This window comes from Oryzias melastigma, linkage group LG5 (genome assembly GCF_002922805.2).
Source record: "Oryzias melastigma strain HK-1 linkage group LG5, ASM292280v2, whole genome shotgun sequence".
Lineage (NCBI taxonomy): Eukaryota > Metazoa > Chordata > Actinopteri > Beloniformes > Adrianichthyidae > Oryzias > Oryzias melastigma.
Window position 1 is genome coordinate 10,895,513 of NC_050516.1, and position 22,624 is coordinate 10,918,136.

The window sequence follows — 22,624 nt, forward strand, 5'->3', positions numbered from 1 at the left end:
GTTCCCAATTTGCCTGCCTGTTTGTCTAAAGCAGGGATGTCCAAATCCAGGCCTTAAGGGCCGGTGTCCTACATGTTTTCCACCAACCTGCCATTGAAGCTCCTTATTGGCTAAACACACCTGATCCAGGTAATCAGCAGCAGATAAGGCAGGGTTTCTGGAAAACCAGCAGGAGGTCGGCCCTCGAAGCCTGGATTTGAACACCCCGCTTGTTTCCACTGAGCGGTTAGGTGCAGTATGGCCCGAGCATTTCTAGTGTAAAACAGAGGTCCCCATCGGTTGTAGGTCCATTGAAAAGTGGAACGGAAGAGCTGAAGCGGCGTCACTGTAGCCACCCGCTGATTGACAGAAAGTGATGGCAACATTAGAAAGCACCAATATAGTGCTCATTTAAGCTAACGTTTCCAACGTTGGTTAACATTTGGGTTTTTGTGGTTTCAATGCCGCCCGCAATCTTCTTTCAAGCAACATTAAATTCCTGCTATATTCGATGTACCAAAAGTAAAGCAAGAAAAAGATGAGCTCCGAGATGAGATCCATTGGTGTTGCTTTAATAGTCGTCACGCTATAATGACGCAATGACTCGCTAGCGGTGTAAACAAACCGCTCAGTGGTGGTCAGTGTCTGGATGAGTGTTTGCATGAGGGAATCAGACAGCTTTATGTAATGTAGAAACCTGAACTCAACAACCTTAAATAAAATAATGTTTTTATCGAGTGATAGTTAAACACAAAATCTTTCACATACTTTAACTCTTCGTGCCGCTTTTCTCCTTCAGAATCTACTAATTACGATGATCCTATTCACGATTGAAAAGTTACAGTAATTTAAAGATCATAAACACTGGAGCTAGCTAGCTACACATTATGATATCCAAAGTTTGTTGTGTTCTCAGCAAATTTAATTTTGGTTTGAGATAATTTACACACTGCCTGACTTTTATCCAATTGACCTTTGACACTATAAAAGCCAAAACGCTTCCAAACGGTTGCTTTCAGCGAAGTCCGGGCCGGTCGAATGGCGAGATCTAGAAAGTCAGGCATGTTTGCGTGCTCTTCAAAAATGTCAGAGTGAAAAAAAAAAAATCCACTTGTAGTTTTACTTAAAATCATGTACATTTTTCCAACATTTAAAATTCATATGATCCATAAGCGATTCGACATTGTTTATTGGATCGTATTTGGTGTATCTAAAAATTGATTTTTTTCCCCCACAACTAGAAAAAGCACTATTTGAGTATTCACTATAATTTGTGTTTTATGGAGATGTATAAACAATTTGATTTGATTTTTCTTAAATGTTTGCATCACAGTTCTAAGAAGGGTTTTTGGGGCTTTTATTACTATTACTTTTATTTATTATAAACATTTTTTTTGTTTTGACATTATCACGTTACCAAAAAGACAAATGTTAAATTGTTGATATCTTATGACTTTGTCCAGCTATAAAGATCAAACGTGTTGAGCCAAACCACCAATTTTTTTGCATTCCTCAGTCTAAATCTGATTTGTTTTTGTTCTGGACTTTCACATTTAAACCCCCCAAAAACTATATTTATCAGATAAACTTTGAGGACATCATTTGTTGAAGCTGAATAAAATGTTTTGCTGAAGAAAATTATTACAAAAAAAGCTTAAAGCAGCAAAATTTTACAGGTTCATTGCCTCAATTCAGAGAAATTTGATGAAAAATATGAACAGATTTCTATTAAAATCTGTAGAATAATATATTTCATTTTATATGATAAACTATCTGTTCTATCAATAAAAGAACCATGTATATCATCTATTGATTTTTTTTTAATTCTTTCAGGGATGAATTTAAAATAAAAGTAATCTCACCATCAACTAAGACTTTTTGTTGATAGTGAGATTAATTGGTATTTCTTTAAATAAAATACTTCGTATAACACTACTTACATATATGCAACTTCATAACACTAGCATGAGGATTACGTAAAAATAAAAGCAATATTGCATTTATATTGACTACATTGTGTAATTTAAAGGACCATTTCCATAAGCAATATTCTACCATCTCGAATGCAAGCAGACATTTGACCTACCCCTCTGTCCTTCTTCTAAATCCTAAATTTCCCTTGCAGCAGCAGCAGCAGCAGGCTCTCTCAGATGTCTCTCTGCTAATGGCTGTGTGTTCTTTGCAGCAGGAAGTGTGTGATCTGTTGTGAGACTCTGACAAGCGGCATTTCATGGAGAAAAAAGAAGAACTGTGAATTTCTCTAAATCCCTTTTACAGGTCCGGTTGGGGACTGAACTCCAGACTCTAAAGCCTCTGCGGCCGCTTAAGTCTGCTGCTGGGAAAAACTGGGCTCTAAAGCAGGCTCCACAAAAGATCAAAGGATTTAGCCTTTTTATTGCCTTTTATTAATCCACAATATAAAGCTGCAATAAATGCTAGCCTGTGATATCATTCTGCATTCGGGCACTCTGTGTTTGCATTCATTTAGAAAAAAAGAACATTAAAAAAAATGTGGTTTCAATAAATGTATTTTAAACATTACATTTATTATGTTTAAAATGTAACAAAATACTTTAGGGTGTGAGTGGGATTCATTATGAAAATATTGATTAATAGATGCACTGTTTCTAATCTCTCCTCTGCTTTAGTTTGTTAGGAGTCTATGTGAGACTTTAGGCTGGAAGACGGAAGTCTTCACAGTCAATATTTAGAATTCTTGGAAGCCAACACTATTTTCAGGACATAAATGACATAAACCATGGAACCTCTGTGCATGCTTTTGTTCGAGTCAAAAACTACTGAACAAAGGGACCAAAACTAGTCGAAATTCAGCTTATTTTTACAGCATGATTTCAAAACTGGGCTTATCTCAAGTTGCTACACATAAAACCCCCCAGAAATATCAAGCTAAGAACCCATAATGTATAAATTGAAGCTGAATTTTATGACCGTACGCTCTTCTTGACGTCACCCACAATTATGTGGGCCTCGATTTGCCTGAGATTAGAGTTTTTCTTCTCCTAGGTGCTGTTTGACCAAAATACTTCTGCTACCTGGATATGTTATGGCGCCCCCAGCGCCAGCTAAGAAAAATTGTATACATTTTTTATAAAAATGTAGCTGTTAGAGGCAAGGGTAGTCTGTTAAGGTTAAATTATGGCACCTGTTCTTTTCCAAGAATTTTCCTCAATTATCATCTATCTTAGGCTGCACAGTATTGTAGTGATTAGCGCTCTTGCCTTACAGTGAGAAGGTGCTGATTCAAATCCCAGCTGGGACTTTTCCTTATGGAGTCGTCCAAAGGCATGTTTTTGGTTAACTGGTGTCTCTTATACCTCGTTTCCACTGAGCGGTCCAGACCAGACCGGTCCGCTCCTGGCCACTTTAGAATGATCCAGGCAATTCAAGTGAGCGTTTTCATTGAGTGTTGGACCATCAAGTGTATGCGGAGTGTAGAACAATGACGTAGCTGTGCGCCATAACGGTGCGACTACAGTAATTCATTCGCGGATTTGGCATGTCTCTGGTCCCTAACCCCTGCAAATAAGGGGGAATACTGAATGCAAAGAATTTAAAGGAGCCATATCATGAAAAAACAATTTTTGAGCTTCCTCACTATAAACGACCCCAAAGCGGTATTTTGATCCATTCATGCATTTGAGTAATCCTCTAAAAACCTGCTCTCTCAACAGCAGCTCCTCCAATACCCACAAAAACGAGCGGGTCCTCACGATCTGATGTAACAGAGTGAGACAACCTCTTTCAGGAAGGTTCTGCCCCAGTCTTACACCAACAACACCCAATTTCTCCACAGAGCTAGCACGGATCAGCAAAAAACTGTCAATTCATTTCATGCAAAACTAGGCAGCAGAAGATTGGAAAAACGTTGTCTGGTCTGATGAGCCTCCATTTCTGCTCCAACATTCAGATGGTAGAGTCAGAATTTGGCGTCAACAACATGAAAGCATGGATCCATCCTGCCTTGTGTCAATGATTCAGGCTGGTGGTGGTGGTGGTTTAATGATGTGGGGGATATTTTTGTGCACACTTTGGGCATCTTAGTACCAATTGATCATGGTTACAACACCACAACCTACCTGAGTATTATTGCTGATCATGTCCATCCCTCTATGACCACAACGTACCATCATCTGATGCCACTTCCATGATGTCATAAAGCTGGAATCACCTCAGACTGGTTTCTTAGACATGACAATGAGTTCACTGGACTGAAATGACCTTCACAGTCACCAGAACTCAATAGAACCTTTGGGATGTGGAGGAACAGGAGATTGGCATCATGGATGAGCAGCCAACAAATCTGCAGCAACTGTGCGATGCTGTCACATCATGTGGACCAAACTCCACATTGAGGAATGTTTCCAGTATCTTGTTGAATTGATGCCACCAAGGATTAAGGCAGTTCTAAAGACAAAAGGAAGTCCGACTTGGTACTAGCAAGGTGTATGTACCCGTTTATGTACATCAGGCATGAGAGGCTTGTTGAAGGTAATGACTCCTGAAGTTTAATGCTGTGTGAGGGAATATCAGATGGAATTTATTTGATTGTTTTGTCAAAGGGATTAAATGATCCTGTGAGGGAAGAGTGAGCTGTGCAGACGGTGCTCCGCCTTCCCCCTGAAAACAGCTCCCCAGTGCTTTTCTGTTGTAATCTGTCACTTAAAACTGGACAGATTAGCATCTGGTTAATCTGAGTCATCATCAGTTCTCCAGAAAAATCCAATTGGGCTGATGTCTTTTTTTCAATGCTGTGGCGGTGAGACATGGAAAAAAGGCCACAGTGGACTCAGCTGCTGGCTGAAAAACTTCTCCACCTCCTTTGTCGCATTCTGTGCTTTTCCGCCTCTCTCCATCATTACTCTTACTTTCCTTCTGGAGGTCCAGTTACTGCAGTCATATGGTTATATTACCAGGGAGAAAGTGCATACACACGCACACCCTTGCGTGAGAACCAACACAAAAACACTTTTCATACTTCCATTACCAAAGCACGCCCCTTCCAGATATTTTCTCAAAGATTCTTGATTTGCCTTTTTTTCTGGAGTAATTCCCCCTCTGTCTTTCTTTACCACGTCTTCCTTTATTGCTCTCTTTCCTCACCTTTCCTCTTCCTTCATTTACTCTCTTTTTCTCTCCCAAGCAGCCAGGGGGACAAATTGGCATCCAGCTGAGCTAAATGTGCCTGGTGCTGAGAGCCAGATGGCAGTGGCAGTGGGAAGAAGAGAGCGAAGGATGGAGACTACTGAGAGATGGAGAGTCTAAGCCGTGGCGTGGGGGATCTAGCTTTGCACACTAATAATCTATTATGGCTCAGGGGTGCTGCAAGGGACACTCTGACCTGCGCACAACTCACACAAATAATGGCATGAATCGAGACAGGCCATCACACGGGAGGAAAAGAGACTGGAAGATGATTTCATCATATAGAAAATAAATCATGTCAGGAACTCAGGAGAGAAGTTTTAACCTAAAATCCAATTCTTGTTTTTATCTCTTGGCATATCTTAGCTTCTCCCTAAAAATGTCAAATTTAGGTTTTGTTCTTTTTCTTATTATTGAACTTTGATGCTAAGCTAAAAGAGTAACTTCTGAAAAGACTGTAAAACTATTTAAAGTGGGTTCCAAAATTGAAATTGATTAATTCTCTGATTTCAAACTCTCATTGTGAGCAGATGAAGCAGGTTTTAGTTTACACAAATAAAAAAACTGATCTACAACAAAATTATATAGGTGAAATGAATTCAAACATATAGAAAAATTGCAATGACTAGGTTTTGACCCCTTTTAATTTCCAGACTGAAGAACATTTGAAAATAAAATTAGCTGGAGCTATGTTAATTAGTTATTAACACCAATAAAACATTTTATTTATGGTCAAATTAAAAGAAACAACAACATTAAAGCTTTACTTCTATTATTTTCTGATAGATTAAGTTTTTCTGACAAATGTATGAAGAGGCGTGTTACGCCTTGCTGCTGCTTTGCCATTTTCCATCATCTGTCATTCCGCTCACCTGACAGGTGAGGCCAATATTCCCTAATCAGCACCTGCCAGGTGTTTAAGTTGGAGGAGGCCTCAATCAGGCAGGCATGGAGCAGAGCAGGAGGCAGCTGGGTTTGAGGTTTGGGGTTTGAGGTTTGTTTTGTTCTTTTTCCCTTTTTTGACCTCAGCAGTCTTAAACTGCTGGGTTTTGTTATTTTAGTTTGAGGTTGGACCTTGGTAGTCTTAGGTAGATTTTAGTCTGGACAGTTCGCCAGTCTGTCACAGGGCCTCAATCACACACACATACACTCTCACATTCACACCTAGGGACAATTTAGAGTCACCAATGAACCTATGAAGCATGTTTTTGGACGGTGGGAGGAAGCCGGAGTCCCCGGTGAAAACCCACGCATGCACGGGGAGAACATGCAAACTCCACACAGAAAGGTCCCAGCCGGGATTTGAACCGGGGCCTTCTTGCTGTGAGGCAAGAGCGCTAACCACTGCACCACCGTGCAGCCCCTCTTTGAGCCACTCTACACCAAAACTTCAAGAACCATCTTGTGATGGATGTGAACTCATGAGCCTCACAGTTGTTGTTACTGAACATAGAAAAATGAAATATTGAAAAACATATTTCTCGAATTGCCAAAAGACACGCACCATCAATATGTTTGGTTTAAATCAACTTGTTGCTGAACATTTTGATCATTAAATTTAATGTATTTTACTATATATATGATCAAAAACAAAAGTGAAAGACATGATATGCTCAGCAGAAGATGCAAAAAGTAGGTGGGCGGGGCATCTTGCCAGAATTTATACCAAAAAGTGGGCCAGTAAAGCAGTGGAATGGACTCTAAGAGATGAAAAAAGAGCAAGGGGGAGACCAGAGCAGGGATGGAGGGACCATCCTGAGAAGAAAGGGCCTGGATGCATGTGGCACAGGACCGCCAAAAATTGAGTTTGTGGAGGTTAATCGCCAGCAGTGGCGTGACAGGTTGAAATGATGACGATAATTTTACTATTTTATTTATGTAAAAGGTGATATTTTCATGATTTGTATCGTATCGCCACACTCTTGACAATACACACCTCTAGTTTCTGTGTCTCATCGTTGCTCCTCTACTCTGTTAACATTCTGTTATGCCTGACTACGGTGGCCGTTTTGGTCCAATTGTTCCTACCCGTCTATTCAGACTGAGGAAACTCAGAACAAAGCAAAACTCAGTTTGTTGGAAACTAACCTAATGGGTCAATGGTCCCAAACTAGAGTCCACTTGAGGGTATTCAGACTGGAAATTTGATCAGAATTATCAGGGAAATGAACTCTAGTTCACTTTAAGCGAACCAAATGTGTCCAGTTTGAATACACTCTTAAACTATTAAACTCTTCCAGTTTACCTGTTGACTACAAGTTTTTTCAGTCCCTGCTGTTGCAAAAAAAAAAAAAAAAAAAAAAGCCAAACCATCATCCTTCCACTGCCATGCATGTGAGTTGGTGTTGGGAGCTTCTGATGACAAGCTGATCGCTTTTTGCTTTAGTTTCATCCCTAAAAAAGTTCAATAATGCATGTGGTTTCATAGAACGCAATATTTTTATGTTTTAAACACATATGTGTATTTGCTTTAATCTACTACAGGGATTGAAGCCTTAAGAATGTTGTTTTTTAATTTACAATAACACAGCTTTGTTCATTTATACTCTTAAATATTCAAATTACAAAATTACCTGCTTTTGTTTTGTCTCTTCATACAGAATACTATTTCTTTAGTCCAGCATTAAATATTTTTTAATACCCTGCAGGATCTGATGTGTGAGCACTTCTTTTTAATATTTCTGTTATTATTTTTATGGTGCAACTTTCCATCTGCTGAAAAATTAATTAATGGAACGTTTGTCTTTAATACTTTCTACTTGGAGCAAACTCTAAATGTAGACACTCAAACTTGATCTTTTTTTAAAAAAAAAAAGAAAAAACATTTATACAATAACATGCACCAAAAGTGTCTCTTTTTAACGAAGTGATAATGTCTGAACCTTTTAAGAATCCATTCTACACATTTGTCTTCAATATGATCATGTTATCCTAAAAAAAGAAATAAGAAAGTATCTATAATTCTTTGCTTTTTCTTTAAATAATTTTTGTTGAATATACAGCAGAAATGTGAAAACTGAATTAACCGGTGAGGTGAGGACGGCACAGATGGGATCAGAAGCAGCATCTACTGAAGCCTCGAGGCTCCACCTTGGTGATGTACGACACATGGTCCAAACGACTTTGTTCAAGGGCGTGTCGAAGTCTCAATATTTACAGAGCGAATAGAGAATTTAGGAGATCAACATGTTAGGCAATAAAGGTAATAAAAAGCTACATTCTTGTGAAAAAATGTTAAAAGTAGAAATGTTTGGAAAATGTGAAGGAAAATGTCTTGAGTGGCTCAGAAGCGGCACACATCTGCATGTTACAAAGCAACGACAGTATCAGACCATGAATGATCTCTGCCTCTGTTAGAACTCTGCACTCTGTTCCAGCGTCAGCATTGCTCCCTCTCTCTTACAGAGCCTTTTGGTGACATCCTGCTGCTCACTTCATGCTCCATTTTCCTCCACATCAACTCAAACTCCACTATTTGGTGCTTGCGTAACACACAGCATAAGATTTGGCCATCAGAAGCGGGCCAATAGGATCCAGTCATCCTTCATACGACCCCCCCCTCATTCCTTATTATCGTCCTATCAGGGAGCACAAAGCTGTTTCAGCCATTCATGCATAAACAACCCTAGCTGTGGGCATACATGTTCCCAAACATTACAAACACACAGACTGAAGACGAGAAGTCTGAGACTAAGAAAAAATGAAAAAATAGTCTGGAATGAATTGATATTTCATCAATCGTTTATATTATTTTTTATAACGTGCATGAATTGATTCTACTACAACAAAGAAACATGGCTTTTAGTTTCACAAATTTATCATCAAACTTTATATCGAATGGTGACAAACTTATTCTACTTTTTTTTTTACAATAAAAATAAGCAACAAAGGAGATACTTAATGAAAAAATATCCTCAATAAGAATTTCTATTTGCTTGTTTTTAATGAATAATCAACAGTTAAAACATTCTTCTCTTTTATACAAATCTAAATGATGTTTTAAAGCCATTTTCAGTATTTTAGCATATAACAGAACTTTGGGAACAATGAAAAGGTTCAATTTTATTGTGCAAAAAGAAATTATGAAAGAATGTGGAAAAACTAAACAGTTTAATTCTCTTTTATTAAAGCTAGATAAGAGTATGTGGAACCTTAAAGACTCACTCCAATGAAAATCCTCTTTTTTTGTGTTTTTAACATGTTTTGTAGCATTTTTCTAATAGTAGAGCCGGATCCGGCCCACCTCCACACTTAGCCCGGCCCCCAAACACTATCAGAGACCCATTCCTTTTTTTTTTCAATGTGGCCACATGATGGAGACCCTCATAGAACGTGACTTTTTATTTCACCCTTCCACAGTCTGTGCCTCTATCTGAACCCCCCAGATCTCTGTCAAATAGAGCAGAATACAGTGTTCTCCTTCCACATTGAGGTTCACCTGGTCTCAGTGTGATCATGATCCTATTTGCTATTTCTGAATGCCAACCTTTACCAGGATTGCACATTTTCTTAATTTTTTTCTTTCTTTTTGCACATTTTATTAGTATTCTGGGTTGTAGTTGCTGTTTTGTGTTGATTCACATTAAAAGTTGAATATTATGGAAGCCCAAACTGTTCATAATTAAATAAATAAATACAACATTATTTAATCAAGCAACACTCCAATAAAAGTCTTTTCAATAAATAATTGACCATTTTATTATGAAATAAATTTCATTAAAATTTAAATGGACCGTTTTATTATGAAATACATTTCATTTTTACTTTAAAACATAATTTTTATGTTAAAAACATTTCATAATAAAAAATATATATCATAATAATTTTTTTTTCATGTTGGATATTATTATAATCATGTGGGGTTTTTTTGTAGAAACTTTTATTTCAAAATTACTGTTTTCCAAAGTGTCCTTTTTATTTCACAATGCTGTTTTTCAGAACGACGTATTTATTTCATGTTTCAGGAGTGTTGCTTGATTAAATAATGTTGTATTTATTTATTTAATAATGAACAGTTTGGGCTTCCATAGAATATATAAAATAGTTATTTTTTTAACATTTAATTTGTACATTTTATCAGAGATGAAAATAAAATTTTTAACACATTTTACACTTACAAATATAAATATTTTTCTTACATTAGTTATTCATTTTGTGCATAAGTTCATATAGTTATTTATAAGTTGAATAAAACAATAAAATGCTCTGTATAAAATATGTCTTAAAAAAAGGACAGATTTTTTTTTATTTTGGGTAAAAACTGAATAATCATAATCAAAAGTTCACTAGGAACAATTTTACAATAGAAGACAATATTGTTGGGACTTTTTGGTCCAGTCACTAAAACCAATGGTTCCTGCGAGCCAGGGGAGGGTCATCTCAGACAAACACAAAAGGCCCCCAGTCAAAGACATTAGCTCAATTATGAGGATTTGTGTCTTTGATTGAGATTTTTAGGGTTTTTTCTTTTTTTATTTAGTAATTGATTCTATAGTCAAGAAAGCAAAAAAAACTTATTTCAGGAAATTATTTCTTATATTCTTTTCTGTCTGCCAAGAAAAGAGCATTTCTTTAAGATTACTTTTCAATAGCAAAACATTCTTCAGAAAACGTGACCAAGTGACATGATTTTTTTTTCTTAAAATAAGAATTCTTGGTAAGACCCTTTTCTTACTCTATTAGCAGATTTTTTACTTTTTAATAATTTCTTTAAAATTTAAGAACTTTTTATTTATATCTAGAGGCCATATTTTTGAATTGATATATATATATATTTTTACAATTTATGTGTCTCTGTCTGTTTCTTTATGGATTCAGTTGTTCCATGTCAGATCTACTTTCTTATCACTCCAGATTTGAAGCGTTTCCTTGTTGGAGCTGTGTCATGTTTAAAACTATTTCTTATTCTTGTTTTGTCATCTTTGAGTCTGTTCAGTAAAGTTTAGAAATGTTTTTTCCTGCAGAACATCTTTTCACATCAGTGAACCATAAATAGCACTTGGAGTTGGTGGGACAGATGTCAAGACCACAAAATAGATCAGTTTATTATAGAACTAAAACTTTTATAAAATAGTTCAAAGCCTAAACATCCATACAATTAATAAAAGTAGAATCTCTTAAAGGTGAAAGCAGTGCAGCCCCCCCCTAAGGGTTAGCTACAGTTAATATTAGTAATCTAAGGCTTCCCTCTCTGTGTCTGCAGAAACAGGACAAAATGAGCCACGTTCTGTCAGTTTAAACCAGACTCCCGCTGGTGTCAGGGTTCTCTTTGAAGTTCCCAAAAATAAGCTAAGCACTACAAAACGTACATGGAAAGAGGCGTTTACAACGCTGTTTAAGGTGTAGCTAAATACGGGCGAAGGAAGTGAACGTGAGCGATCCTCCGGGCCGACTTTACTTCAGCTGATTGTTCATTGGTGCTTTCAGTCATTTATTCTTGCGTTTATGTTTCTATTTTTATTCCACATATCAATTTAGATCTTAATGATTTCTGAAATATTCAAGCAAGAGTATTTTCAATTGATTTGGTTTGTCAAAAACTTTATTAAAACTGCCAAAAAAACAACTTGATTATTCATTTTTTTTTTATTTCAAAAGTTTAGGACAATAAAAGCAAATATTTGAGGACTATTTACTCACTTTAGTTCATTGGGTGATGGACATTATTTCAAAAACAGAAGTTTTGAGTTGTTTGAATATTAATTACTGTAAATAAATGTATTTTTGTGTAAGGATGAGAGGTGGATGTTTTGTGTACTGTTGTGTTTGGACACCTGCTCCAGTCAGACACAACACCGGCTATTTTCTGCCAGCATCCAAACACGCAGAGATAAAGTCACGCACACAAACACACACATACCTTCCTGCCCTTCCAAAATAAATGTCTCTGTTTCAGATATTCCACCCCGTCTGACCCTGCTGATATACACCTGCATGCATATGTGCAGCAGGCTGCGTGGCTGTGTTATTTTCTGACCTCACACATTCCTCCGGCCTGTCCCTTGACTCCTTGTGGCAGATATTTTTTTGCTGACGCTTTTGCAGGTCCATAAACGCATGCAGCTTTGTGCCTCTAGGAGAGAGCACGTGTCTTTGAGATTATGTGTAGAAGTTTCCACCCATACCTTCTCCCAGGAACTATATCTACTTTCAGGGATGCTGGATCTTTTTCCAACTCTATCTGAAACAGAGCTGCCACAAACGATCATTTTAATAGTCGACTAATCAGCGATTATTTTTCAATTAGTCTGATAATCGGGTCATGCATAGGCTAGATCTTAACCATACAAAGTCCTCCATTGCGAGGGTAAACCACGTCACGCTGAGAAGCACTTTTCTTCACGTGGGTGTTCTCTGAAACACAGAAGTTTACATTTAAATATAAGTAATGACTTCTTGTTGAAGCAGGATCCTTTAAAGTTATAAAACAGCTGTTGTTATGTAGATTTTAGTGCTAGAAGCTCTGCGCTAACGCTAGCTGAATGGCAATTATTGGTGATGTCATTGAACTAAAGTGACGTCCGAATTATGAGACACTATTTTTTCATAAGTCTCTATTTGGAGGCCAAAATGAAGGGGGAGGGAGGAGGGAAGGATTCAGATTGGGCCTTAGCTAATAAGTTTGTTTGTGCTAATGTTAGCTTAACTTAGCTTACCTAGACAACGATCCCTCTTCATCGTTAGCTATATCGCTAGCGCTTAGCAGCTAAAGCTAACACTCGAGCAGGTTATCGTGGTGGATTTGGAGTGCTGCATATGTGGTTAGCCATGGTTACAGGGATATGAGAAGGAGAATTACTGGTGTATTTTGAAACTCAATGTAAAAGATTGAGCAGAGCAGGTGAGCTAAGTCTACCGAACCCGGCATACTGTTCAATGAGACGAAGTTCAATGCGTGCTGTGTTTGTGTTCCAGCTGCTCACGAAAGGCAAAACTTCAAACAAACGCCACATTTGTCTGGGTCTTCCTTTCAAGTGTGCAACATTATGGTACCTGAGTCTTACTATAACTTCCTGTGTCATCACTCCTAACCCGAAATAGCTCAACTCTGCATGTGTGTCAAAGACAATGGCAGATGCACCGTAGTTTAAAAACAAAAAACGAAAAAACGACTAATCGACTATTAAATCAGTCGTCGACTGTTTTAATAGACATTGTCGTGACTAATCTGTAACAATTGTTGCAACTTAATTATCCTGAACAAAAAAGAGGTCAAACTTTAATAAGATTTTTACAGTAAAAACACAAAAGAGTTTTTTTCCATGTAGAAACGGGAATGAGTTAAGAACAGTGACCTGCTTTGTTTGGACACTGTTCCTCCAACATCTTTGCAGGGCGCTCGCATATGTGCACAGGCCGGCTCCACAACACATTCCCTTTGACAGTGTCAGAACAGTTTTCTTCACACAGATATGGCACAGCATGCTATAATGTGCGCATGTGCGTTCGCCATCCCGACATCCAAGTGTATGGAGGCGTGTGTGCGTAAAACCTAATTTGTCTATGGCAAGCCCATCTCTGAGGGGGGAATTAAAGGCATTATGCACTGTAATGGGCTGACATGTTAATCTGAAGCTCTTTTCTCTGCAGCTAATGAACATATCCCGTGTTTGGCGTGAGTGTATGTGAGCAACTTGGTTAAGTAAAATGATTTTTTTTTTTATCATTTTGTTGAGATAAACATGAATATACGCACTGCTTCTATGATTTTATGAGGAAATACTCTTAGAATTGAAGCTGGGTTGAAATAAAAAGTGCTTTTGCTGTTTGTTTGTACATGTGTGCGTCTTTGTAGGAGACACGTAGATCTGACAGTTCTGGGTCAGACTGCTCTGATGAAGTAACACAACCCACAGAAGACAAAAACACACACAAACGCTTGCACACATATTAGATAGAAGTACTACGGTCAGATTGGCAAGAAAGGGACGAGAAAATCCTTACATTCAGCTGAAATAAATGCACAAGTCGGTTGGAAGGCAACTGCACATGTGTAAACAGTGCTGACTGGAGGGCTGCACAGCCGAGGCGAGTAGAGTAAACAAAAAAAAAACTGTGATAATGTTCTGACTTCAGGCAATCAGTACACCAGCTATGCCCGTGTTAAAAGCAGCCTGCCTAATTACCACTGACAAATCCAGAACCGGGGTCACGAGTATCAAAAACCACCGCTGCTTGAATAAATTCCTAGCACTCAAGCTGGAGCGTCAGCTATGATTTGCTGTTTTTCTCCAACTCCATCTGATTATGACGAAATGATCCCTGCACTTAACGCACTCAGGAAAGACAATCTTCATTCCTCAGCTGAGTTTCCTCACTTTCTGCACTGCTTCATCGACTGACAATCGCATCAACTGCTTCGTGTGTACGAATGGCCGTCGGTGTGGTTCACAGAAACTATAAGGTCGGCTGTCAGTCGTGATGCTCCTCAGTTCTTTGAGAGCACAAGTTACACATGCATTATTTCACAAATAAAAGCCGGCGTGCTGGATTACTCTTCTCACTCTCATCCTTCTCTCTGTGACACACAAACAGATGAGGACTGTGTGAAAGCAAGCAGCCTGGGGCAATGCACACTAACAAGCGGCCATGTTTTCTTCACAAGAGGCCGTGGCCGGTCTGTCATCGTCAGCGTGGTTTGCTGCTTCTGCTCCATCTTCCTCTCTGTGACATCACTCAATGCATGCAGACCAGAAGCACAGAGCGCTTTATGTGCCTGGAAATCACTGTCATCCAGCTCAGGAGCTGCAGGAGTGCTTATTCAACTTTCTTTGACCAAAGTGCAAGCGTGAAGAGGACAGAAGAATATCAAAATCATCAGCAGTGCATTTACAAATGACAGGTCAGGGAGGGGATTTGAACCAAATCCAGGCTGCATTGCTAACAGCTCAGCATCCAACATTTTTAGTGACAACAAACCTTCCTGTTTGCTGCCTTTTGCACCAAGACACTTAACAAATGTCTATCTACACCAGAGGTGTCAAACTCAATCGCACAGGGGGCCAAAATCCAAAACACACCTTAGGTCCCTGGCCGAACAAGACAAACATTTAAACACTCTAAAGCTACATTTTTAAAACTTTAAAACTGTAACTTTTTAACATAATTATGAACTGGATATATAGCATTACCTGTGATGATGCTAGTGTGAATGCTGTAATCTGAATTTGGCCGCTAAAGATGCTAGTGCTGATAGCTGAAGATGCTGAAATTGATAGCTAAAAACGCTGAAGCTGATAGCTAGCTAAAATATTAGCTAAATGCCGAATTAGCCTCTAAAAAACCTAGGTTAGCTAAAATAGTTAGCATGTAGATGAAAAAAATAGCTAAACTGCAAAATAGCCGAAAAAAACAACAAAAAAGCTTAAATTAGCTAAAACAGCTAGCATGTAGCTGAAATATTAGCTAAACTCCATAGTACCCTAAAAAATAGTCCAAAAAGGGCCGGATATAATTACCAGGAGGGCCGAATCCGGCCCCCGGGCCTTGACTTTGACACATGCGGTCTACACAATCAAATCTTAGAATTAAGCTCCTTGTAAAAAGAATCTGTAGTAAAAAGTCCCATTTTATTGTACAAATTAGACTCATATTTGAATTTTTAAGAACATTTTCGGAAACAAACCACATTCAGAATGATATGAACCAAAGGGTAGGACGAACTTGAAGCGTAATAGCACACACTAAAAACGTCATAGTTTACATCAACCCAAGTTTGGCTGTTTTAACCCAGCTGAGGTTAGGGCACTAACTTATTTCTGGGTTATTTTAACTCTGGAAGAAAAAAAAAGTGAGTTAAAATGAAACCACAATCACTCCAAAAATAGTATTGCTACAAAAAGTAACCCAAAAATACACTACTCAAAAAAATTAAGGTAACACATTTACACTTCTGTGTAATCAATGTCAAAGTCTCTGAGCAAAAGAAATACACAGCAAGTGGAAATAATAGGTAATCAGCAAGACACCTCCAATAAAGGAGAGGTTCTGCAAATGGTGACCACAGACAACTGTCTTCATGTTTTCTGGTTGATGTGTCGGTGACTTCTGATGCGCACTGGTTCGTCCAGTACCAGTGCTCTAACCCAGTACTGGTACCCTAACCTTAACTCAGTACTGGTTCGGGGTCCTGTACCACGTCTGGTTTTCGCCCGGTGTCGTGTCTGCTACCGCATCTGGTCCGGTGTCGGGTTAGGGTAACGGGACTGGGTTTGGGTACTCGTGCACTACGCGTTGTGGTACTGGACTGGATCTGGTTCGCAGCCCAGACGTTGGGAACCCATGATTTAATGGGAACAGCCACTACATAACAAACTGACATGTTGGGGACACCCAAAACATCAAAAAGTGAAGCGGAGGCGGCCTTAGCCAAATGTCAATATGTGACAACTAGAGAGTGAGAATGTGTTGGTCGAGAGCGTTCTGCTGCTGCAACATCGTCCAACTTGACTCGTTTGACAGTGAGTCGGTAATGGTTTAGGGTGGCATTTCTTTGGAGCGCCACAAAGCTCTCCAAATGCTCACCAGAGGTAGCCTGACTGTCATTAGGTACTGAGTTTAGATGTCTTGTGAGAGCATAGGTTGGAGTTCCTCCTAATGCAAGACAATGCTAGACCTCATGTGGCCAGAGTGTGTCAGCAGTTTCTGCTAGACAAAGGTATTGATGTAATGAACTGGCCCGCCCCAATCGAGCACATCTGGGACAGCTAGGTTGCACCACAGACTGTCCAGGAGTTGATGGATGGTTTAGTCTAGGTGTGGGAGGAGATCTCCCAGGAGACCATCCGCCTCCTCATCAGAAGCATACCCAGGCTTTGCAGGGAAGTCAAAGCCTCTTTTACTTACATTGGAGTTGGAGTGGGTTTAATTTTGAGTATGGTTCCACATCCAAACCTCCATAGGATGATACATTTAATAATTGGTGTGTGGTTGTGTTGTCAGCACATGTAACTATGCAAAGAATAAAGCACTTACTTCATGTAGACGTTTGTCCCAAACATTTTATGTTGTCCCAGCCATCAACTAGGTCAGGGGTTGACAACCTTAAACAGCAAAAGAGCCATTTGGGCTACTGATCTAAACCTATAAGGAGCCAGAAAGCCATACTTTTGCCTTTAAGAAATTTGGATTTACCTTTTTTTATTGGCATGAACAAAAGTAAAAATATATAAAGAACCTAGCAGCTCTCAAAATTTGATTTTCTTTATAACCAATGTTGTGCAGCACAAGATAATATATGCTTTTAACTCATTAAATATATTTTTTTAATCAAAGTTTTGCTTTGGATATAAAATTTGTGCATTCTGGAGGTAGCATTGAGCAAACAAAACATCAATTTTTAAATTTAACTAATTTAAATTAAATAAATGCTAATTAAGTAATCCTTACTCTAAAAAAATATATTTTATTTATTTACCCCCCAATCCTCAGAAGTCTTATACTGCTGGGTTTTGTTATATTAGTTTGGGGTTGGACCTTGGTAGTCTTAGGTTGTGGGTTTTGTTTATTTGTTTTCTTTAGGTGGTTATGGGTAGAGGGAGTTGCTGACTCAGACGTCGACATGGCTGGGTCAGCAGTCTCTGACTTATTTTATGTTTGGAGCCACCATGGAGAGATGAATGAGACACAGTTGGCTCTCTGGCCGCAGGTTGCAGACCCCTGAACCAGGTTGAAGAAATAACATTTAATAGTGCAAATAAAGATGTCAAGAACCTTCAAACCCGCTCGTTCACGCCTTTTTCCAGGTGTTTCTTGCTCACCTGAGGCAGCGCGGCGTTGATCTGCCGCTGGAGCGCGTCCCTCTCGTGCAGCGCCCCCTGCAGTTTGGTTTGAGACTGGATGAGGGTCTCCTGAGTCTCCCTGAGGGATTCCAGCAGCTTGTCTCTCTCGTCCAGCATGTTGACCATCAGCTGCTCAAAGTTGGCCTCCTGGTCTGCGCCGTTCGGGACGCCGGCGGCGCCCCTCGGGGGGCCGGCCGAGTCCCCCTCACTGATGGTCGGCATCACCTCGCACATCATCTCTCCCGCCCCGGTGTGGTCAGAAAACTATGGGGACACCGTCGCTGTCGGAGAGCAGAAGGGCACGGCAGGAGTGAGATTTACGCGCATTGATAGGAGGGCCTCTTAACGCAAACCTCAGGCTCCTCACGCGCCCCCCGCACCGCACCGACCACGTTTGATTCCTTACCTTATCAGAGTGATTGAAACGCCGCGATGATGTTTGACCTTTCATCCATATCAAGCGGCGTGTTCTCCCCGCGCGCGCAGATCCGCCCTGGCCGGCGCGCCATGCACGCACATGGAGAAAGCCCGGCGTGAAATGACTGACAGCTCACGGAAAGATGGGCACGCTGGAAGGGGTGGTGCCCACGGACACGACGCAGATCATAGCAGAAGAACTCCCCCTCCCAGGAAATCGGGGTCCTTATCTCCGCGGATGGTGAGCGCGAGTTTCCTCTGCATCCACCTTCCCAGCTTCCATCCCCGATCACAGCCAGGGGACCGACGCTCACTCCGCCTCCTCCTCCCTCGCGCGCGCACAGTCCACGGACCCTCGTGCGCACACACAGACACTGGGACGTGCAGATGCCACTGCCAGCTCTGGAAATGAAGGAGCAGCTCCCCTCTCTGTGAGCGTCTGCAGCGTCAGGCTGAGTCCGGATCATTCATGTTCTGCAGAGCGCATCACCGGCGTCCAAACGCCCGGAACCGGGAAATGTAATTAAACAAGACCTCAGCACCACCGAGCACGCCCCTGACCCGACACCTCCACCGTGGAGGCTCCACGCAGTCATCCAAGTGATCGAGCTGGATTGTGGGTGCAGCGCCCCCTACAGGATCTCACCTGTTAGTTTGCAGGAGCAAGAAAAAAATGGAAAGACTTCAGGGATTAATCAATTCATTGATGAATCGATTTTTATTCCTATGATTGAAGCAGATCAATCTATCTGAGACTTGTTGCTAATTGAATCAATTAGTGAAGCTATACCATAAAATAACATAGTTTCAAAATTTGATAAATCAATTGATCTTTGAAAATACAATTTGGATTAAAGCATGGTGCGTTTATTTATGTAAAAACGATCATCACAGCAGACAACACACTTGATGGCAGCAAAAAGGATCAATCCATCATTACAGTCTAATGTTTGGAAACACTTTGAATTCTGCAGACATGTGACCATAAAGTGGAAAAACAACAGTGGGCTGAACTTTACGAAACTAAAATATGAATGCATTTAATGGATTCAATTCTTGTTTACTTGTTTGTTTGTACACATATTTAATTTACATTTGATTATCTTGCAGTAATGCTAGTAATGCATTCACACAATTACCAATGGACTCTATGCATGGGGCTGTGTGACGTATTTCCTGTTTCAAATAATGGTTGTGGCTATCTATGTGCGTGGACTTAGCAAATCTCCATGTACTTTCCCTGGTTTTGGTTTATTTTGATTATTTCTTACATATTTCTTACATAGTATGTTAGTTTGTTGTAATGTGTATATACAATGACAAAGGCAAAGTTTGCCTTCCTGAAACATTATACTTGCTATGCAATATTTATTACTGTCCAGGGTGTACTCTGCCTTCACCCAGAAGTAGTCAGTTCAAGCCTTTTGGCCCCAAAAGGGACAAAACAATTTAGAAAATGGATGAATGGACTATATACATGTGCTGTTTCACAAATCTTCAACAACATAATGTACTCAAAACATGTTTCCCCTTAAATGATCTTATTCATAAAAATCTTCAGGATCATTTCATGGGAAATATGACAGATTTTTATGTTGTGAACAAACAGTAATCAGAGAATCTTTAATATTCAAGTAAAATCATAAATAAAATATTAAGAAGTGCTCAACTGTTTCTTAAAATTAGGATTAATGTTCACACAGCTGTATGGAATTATGCAGTGATTGCTTAACAGTGTTTTGTGAAGGTATATTTCCTCACCATAGTTTAGATGAAGTCAGTTTCTTGTATTTTGTGGTTCAGAGATTTTCTGAAAATCCAGGTTGGATTCAGTTTGGGTGTTTTGTGCAGTTGTCATGTTTTCCTTTATTCTGTTGTGTGTTTCCTTGTTTGTTTGTTCTCCTTCATCTGCTTACCTGCCTCCCATCTGTATTTCCGCCTGCAGGTATTTACTCCCACTCTCCAGATATTTGATGCTAGTTTGTTGTTGCACCTCCTTTTTCTGCAACTCTCAATGCAAACAAAAAAACGTACATACTAACTGCTTATTATTTGTTAATTGTCACCATTTCTCAATTTCTATGTGCTTTCTATTGGAGGCAGTTTCCAATGATGGAATAACTTAAATGGACGTTTATTTAGTTCTTTTTTTTCCTAAATAAAACTATTGCTCTTATTATATTTAAATTCAAATCAAGCTAGTCTTTCAAAGACAAAAGGAATGTTTGGGATGTTGTGTGATTGTTGTAAGGACAGTAAAATAAAACTATGTGCCAGTGTCTGCTCATATTTAATGTTTTGTGGAAACTTACGTTCATAAAGTAACTGCTAAAATAGACATTGCATTGGAAATAACTGATGCTTTTTGAAAAAAAAACAAAAACCAAAACAATCAAAACTGTGAGCAAATATAGAGTCAAGATATAAAACTAATTACTGATGAAATGACTATTACTCTGTCTGCTCCTGGCTAAAAATAAACAAAGGTGTTTATGTGTATTACTGACTATCTGGAAGAATGAAAAAGACCTGACGTGACTACTAGAAAGGTTTTTGGGTGAGAGTAGACATTGATGGTAAAAACAAAGACTTTACAGATTATTTTATTGATGGTTTAAAAAGATTTGTGTGCAGCCTATGTAATATGATGACTACACGAAAGAATGATGTGAGCATACTGCTGTTGAAATTATTAAATGAACAAATGAACAGAAAACTTAAAGAAATTGGAAAAAAATGGTTTAAGTTAAATGGGCAAATACTATTATGCATGGTCTTAAAACTGCAACTAATATAAAAAAAAAGATTTTATTAATCGATGAAAAATTATACACAAAATGATGATCAACATAAAAATTGTTTATTTTATCTGAAACATTGTAATTAGTAATAATGTTTACTCATTTTGTATTGTTCTATTTTCCCCTGGTTAATTTGGGCAATTTAATTTAGTCACCATTGCAATTTCTACTCCAATCCAGATGGGGGCGGTAAAGCATCTAAACGGCATTTAATAAAAATAAAAGAAGAAGAAAACCTATATAAACCCAGTCTCGCGATATTAGTTTACGTCATTCCATGATGGCTGAAGATTCCGGCGGAACATTTTTCAATTTCTATCTTATTTTTCTCCCCTTTTTTGTACCTAAGCTTGTCATAGAGACATGGCTGGACCTATAGAAAAGTTAGACGTCTACAGATCATTGGTGTCGACATGCCCAAGAAAGGGAACCGAAAACGGCTGAAATTTAAGGCGGGGGACGTTTGTTCGGAATCAGGTAAAACCTCTGCTAGCTAACCTGCTAGCAGGCTAGCCTGAACTGTTGTCGTCGTTTAGAGGCTTTTGGTGGAAACTATTTGTAATGGATTTACCATATCTTTGTGTTGTCACTTCTAAGCACTAGATTATGTATCTGAAATACGAAAAGTCAAGTTTGACGTTTTGTCAATTAGTGTAATATTAGTAAGAGCTGAGTTTACAGCTTCACTACTAGCAAATAACTTAGAGGAAGAAAGTAATTGATTTTAGAAAGTATTTTATATAATTGGTTATTTGTGTCGTAGCTTATACATTAGAGGGACAATGTTAACTTTCTCTTGGCATAAACTGTTCTAAATGATTCAATTACTTTCACTTGGCGTCACCGTATTGGCGTAGCATAAGTCCCTGACCACAAAACTTGCGCCCCATAGTGGTGGAAACCACACACAACATACAATCAATAATACATAATCGCATTTAAAACTTTAGCTAAAATATTAAGATCCTTTAACACCCCCACTCTTATTCAGGGTGTATAAATCCAAAACAAATGAAGTTACTTTTTGAATTACAATCTTAATGTGAATGTGTTCAACTGAATTTTACTGCACATATGTATAAGTATTTTCCTCAATAGTGTTTGGATATCTTGATCTCAACAGATGACTGTTTTTCTCCTATTCTCCTCCTATGAAGTGACCGTTGCTGATTATGCTGATGCCGACCCAGCCATTGTGAAGTCTGGGAGGGTGAAGAAGGCTGTTGCAAATGCAATTGAAAAAGAAGGTAAACTTTAACATCTGGGGCCTCATATGATCTAGAATTAATTTTTGCCACATTTTGGATTCCTACATCACCATTTGAACCATATAATAGGAATAGAACCGAAACTTTGTAATAGTATTTTTAAGCTCCAAATACAAAACCGTGAATAAGGATTTTTTTATGATTATTTTACTATTCTTTTACTTTCATAAAAAAAGAAATCCTTATTGTTATGAAATCGTGTAAACGAAGTGCCTGT

General features: G+C 38.8%; 2 protein-coding genes across 6 annotated transcripts in view; one reads left to right on the forward strand and one right to left on the reverse strand.

Annotated features, from left to right (window-relative positions):
• Positions 1 to 18,950, reverse strand: part of ppfia4 (PTPRF interacting protein alpha 4) — an 85,031-nt gene extending 66,081 nt beyond the window's left edge. For 3 of the 4 annotated variants that reach the window (XM_036211847.1, XM_024270260.2, XM_024270259.2), the window contains exons 1-2: positions 18,328 to 18,949; positions 17,901 to 18,202 (exon numbers count right to left, since the gene is read on the reverse strand). In XM_036211847.1, coding sequence (XP_036067740.1) covers positions 17,901 to 18,158 — 258 coding nt within the window. In that variant the 5' untranslated portion in view covers positions 18,159 to 18,202; positions 18,328 to 18,949. Of the gene's footprint in view, positions 1 to 17,900; positions 18,203 to 18,327 lie in introns of all 4 variants that reach the window. The other variant, XM_036211846.1, reaches the window with a different exon arrangement.
• Positions 18,951 to 21,083: 2,133 nt separating this feature from the next.
• Positions 21,084 to 22,624, forward strand: part of tmem183a (transmembrane protein 183A) — a 5,103-nt gene continuing 3,562 nt past the window's right edge. Inside the window, exons 1-2 of one of the 2 annotated variants that reach the window (XM_024270122.2) lie at positions 21,084 to 21,616; positions 22,297 to 22,386. In XM_024270122.2, the coding sequence (XP_024125890.1) occupies positions 21,553 to 21,616; positions 22,297 to 22,386 (154 nt within the window). In that variant the 5' untranslated portion in view covers positions 21,084 to 21,552. The remainder of the gene's footprint in view (positions 21,617 to 22,296; positions 22,387 to 22,624) is intronic. The other variant, XM_024270121.2, reaches the window with a different exon arrangement.